The 2,339-nt window shown below is 42.2% G+C and overlaps 1 protein-coding gene across 1 annotated transcript in view; it reads left to right on the forward strand.

Moving 5' to 3' along the window:
* The window catches only part of LOC138003202 (uncharacterized), a 29,139-nt gene extending 27,068 nt beyond the window's left edge, over positions 1 to 2,071 (forward strand). Inside the window, exons 4-5 of the mRNA XM_068849156.1 lie at positions 1 to 288; positions 1,274 to 2,071. The exon at positions 1 to 288 is cut by the window's left edge and continues 81 nt beyond it. Of these exons, the coding sequence (XP_068705257.1) occupies positions 1 to 288; positions 1,274 to 1,554 (569 nt within the window). The 3' untranslated portion in view covers positions 1,555 to 2,071. The remainder of the gene's footprint in view (positions 289 to 1,273) is intronic.
* The last annotated feature ends 268 nt before the right edge of the window (positions 2,072 to 2,339 follow it).

Consider the following 2,339-nt stretch of genomic DNA (forward strand, 5'->3'; position numbering starts at 1 on the left):
ACCAGCCACCGAGACATTGTAACAAAGAATGGGATTACCTCGATGTTCGGCGCTTGGCCGTTTTGACAGAGGAAGAGAAGCAGGAGTTTGAGGAGAAGATCGCCATGAACCACTTGTTAAAGGCTATGGGCATTCAAGAATGTCCAAAATGCAAGTCAATGGTGGAGAGAGAAGACAAAAAAGTGATACGGCTGACTTGCATTCCGTGTAACAAGAAGGGAGAAAGGTACGAGTTCTGCTGGCATTGTCAGAACAAGTGGTACAACGGCTCCAGCAGGACTCAATGTGGTAAGACTTAAGTGGTAGTGATGACAACAAGAAGAGTTGCTTAAAAGTTATGGGGTAATTAGCGCCTTTTTGGTATTACTCAGAAATTTAGGTTTTCGTTAAACTGCTGGGTATCAGGTTAAAAAATATTTATATATTCAAGAACAAGCAGGGAAGCAGTTCTTGCAAGGTTTCACATTAATTGTCTCACTACCCTTCCAAAGAAAATAGAAAACGACAGGATCAATTTCCTTAGCGCCCAAAACAATAGCAACTGTAGTATTAGATGACTAGTTCAATTACAATCTTACGAAAGCTGCTACGCTTTTGAGCTTCGGAAATTCTGGTCACAAAGCAAACTAGAATGTCTCTCGTGAATGGCTTGCAACCCTTAAATTCCCCCAGCCCCCAAAACACTAGCAACTGCTATACTAAAGGAGGGCCAGTATATTAAAAAGTTGTATATTCTAAAGGGAGCTGCTAAACACTCGGGGGGCTGGGAGAATTCTCGAAAAATGCAAACTATTGACTGCGTCTCGGGTTTACATACTGAACTGTCTCACATTCTCCCAACCCCCCTCATGTTTAGATGAGGCTATGTAAACACGGAAAAAGTCCCCTATTACTTAAATGGTGCACGCGGGAAGTTTGGAGTGCAGGGGCAAAAAAAGGGTAACAGTTGCTCGAGGCGATAGCAGAAGCAACTCTAACCTCCTGAGCGCTCGCGAAATTTCCCAAGTGCACGATAACTCGATACAGTGTAATAGTGCACAACTAAAAGCATTAACCAACTGTTTTGTGCATTCAAACCGACGCCAAAACTTGCGCAAAAAGAAATTCTGGCGACGCGATTTGCTAACGTCATCAGCGCAGCGCACGCCACTGGATTTTGTGCAATTTTACTGAATTTGATTGCGCGGCTCTGCTGGCTATGTTATAAATAACATTAGTTAAAAATTCCCCTTTCTGATTTCTTTATTCATCATTTTACTGGTTTACTTTTTAGGAAATGCTGACTGTTCTGGTGAAGACAAGCGTCTCAAGGCTCTACGTGATTCCCCCAGGAAAAAAATAGGGAAAGTCGAGGGTTGCCCCTCCATCCGAGCATGTGTGTATTGCGGCATGTTGATCGAGCACACGGAAGCTTGTAAGCACATGCATTGCAAGTGCGGCAAAGATTTTTGCTTCATTTGTTTGAAGCCCAAAGAAAGCAGCGGCTGGAAATGTGGAGGCTCTGATGATTCCTGCCCTGTGGCACCTGTACAAACCATGATTGCTGGAGTATAAACTGGAAACGTTGTTGGGGCACTAACTCTAGTTTGACAAATTTGTCGACTTCAAATTCGACACAATGAAAACACACATTAGAACTTAAATGAATCCTACGTAAAATCCAGTCTTTCAGTCTTTCTTTGCTCATTTTCATTTTGTTAAAACCTGGTTTAGTTAAACTTGTTTAGTAGGTGTGAATCGGGTATTAGAAAGTATTTCTTTTCCTTAGTTCATTTTAAATGGTGTATAACACGGGACTATAATGGATAGCTACTAAAAACAATATGGTTATTTTCAAGAAATCTTAGTTTACACTTGTCAATTAAGAGCTTAATGGTGTTATACCACTCAAGAAATGTAATAAGAAAACAAGATAAAACAGTGACACTGCGTTTGGTATGATGTGCGTAGGTTTTGTGCTGAGAGTCGTGTCTTAGTGTTGTTTTCCTTTTTTTCAGTTTTCAGATAGGAACTATATTTTTAGGTGGCTGATGCCTCGACGCTGATCAACCCATATCCGCAAATGACTGTAAATAAAGGCCATTCTATCACTAAAGTTGTCCAGTTTTTAGTTGCGAGGCTTTCAGTCAGTTCAGTATTCTTTATCGCGGTGCAATTTTCTCCCTGTGCGGAAATTGGATTCTTCGGCGCTCCTCGCGACGTAAACTATGGCAGCGAACTATCCCTCCCGCGCACCCTTTGTAGAGGCTCAACCCTTGCGCTTAAGTTCACCCCTATATAGGGCGTGGAAGGGAGGGTACATGGTCCCCACAAAAGCAGATGCGTCTGGAAGCTTTACG

Source organism: Montipora foliosa, chromosome 5 (assembly GCF_036669935.1).
Source record: "Montipora foliosa isolate CH-2021 chromosome 5, ASM3666993v2, whole genome shotgun sequence".
NCBI classification, from domain to species: domain Eukaryota; kingdom Metazoa; phylum Cnidaria; class Anthozoa; order Scleractinia; family Acroporidae; genus Montipora; species Montipora foliosa.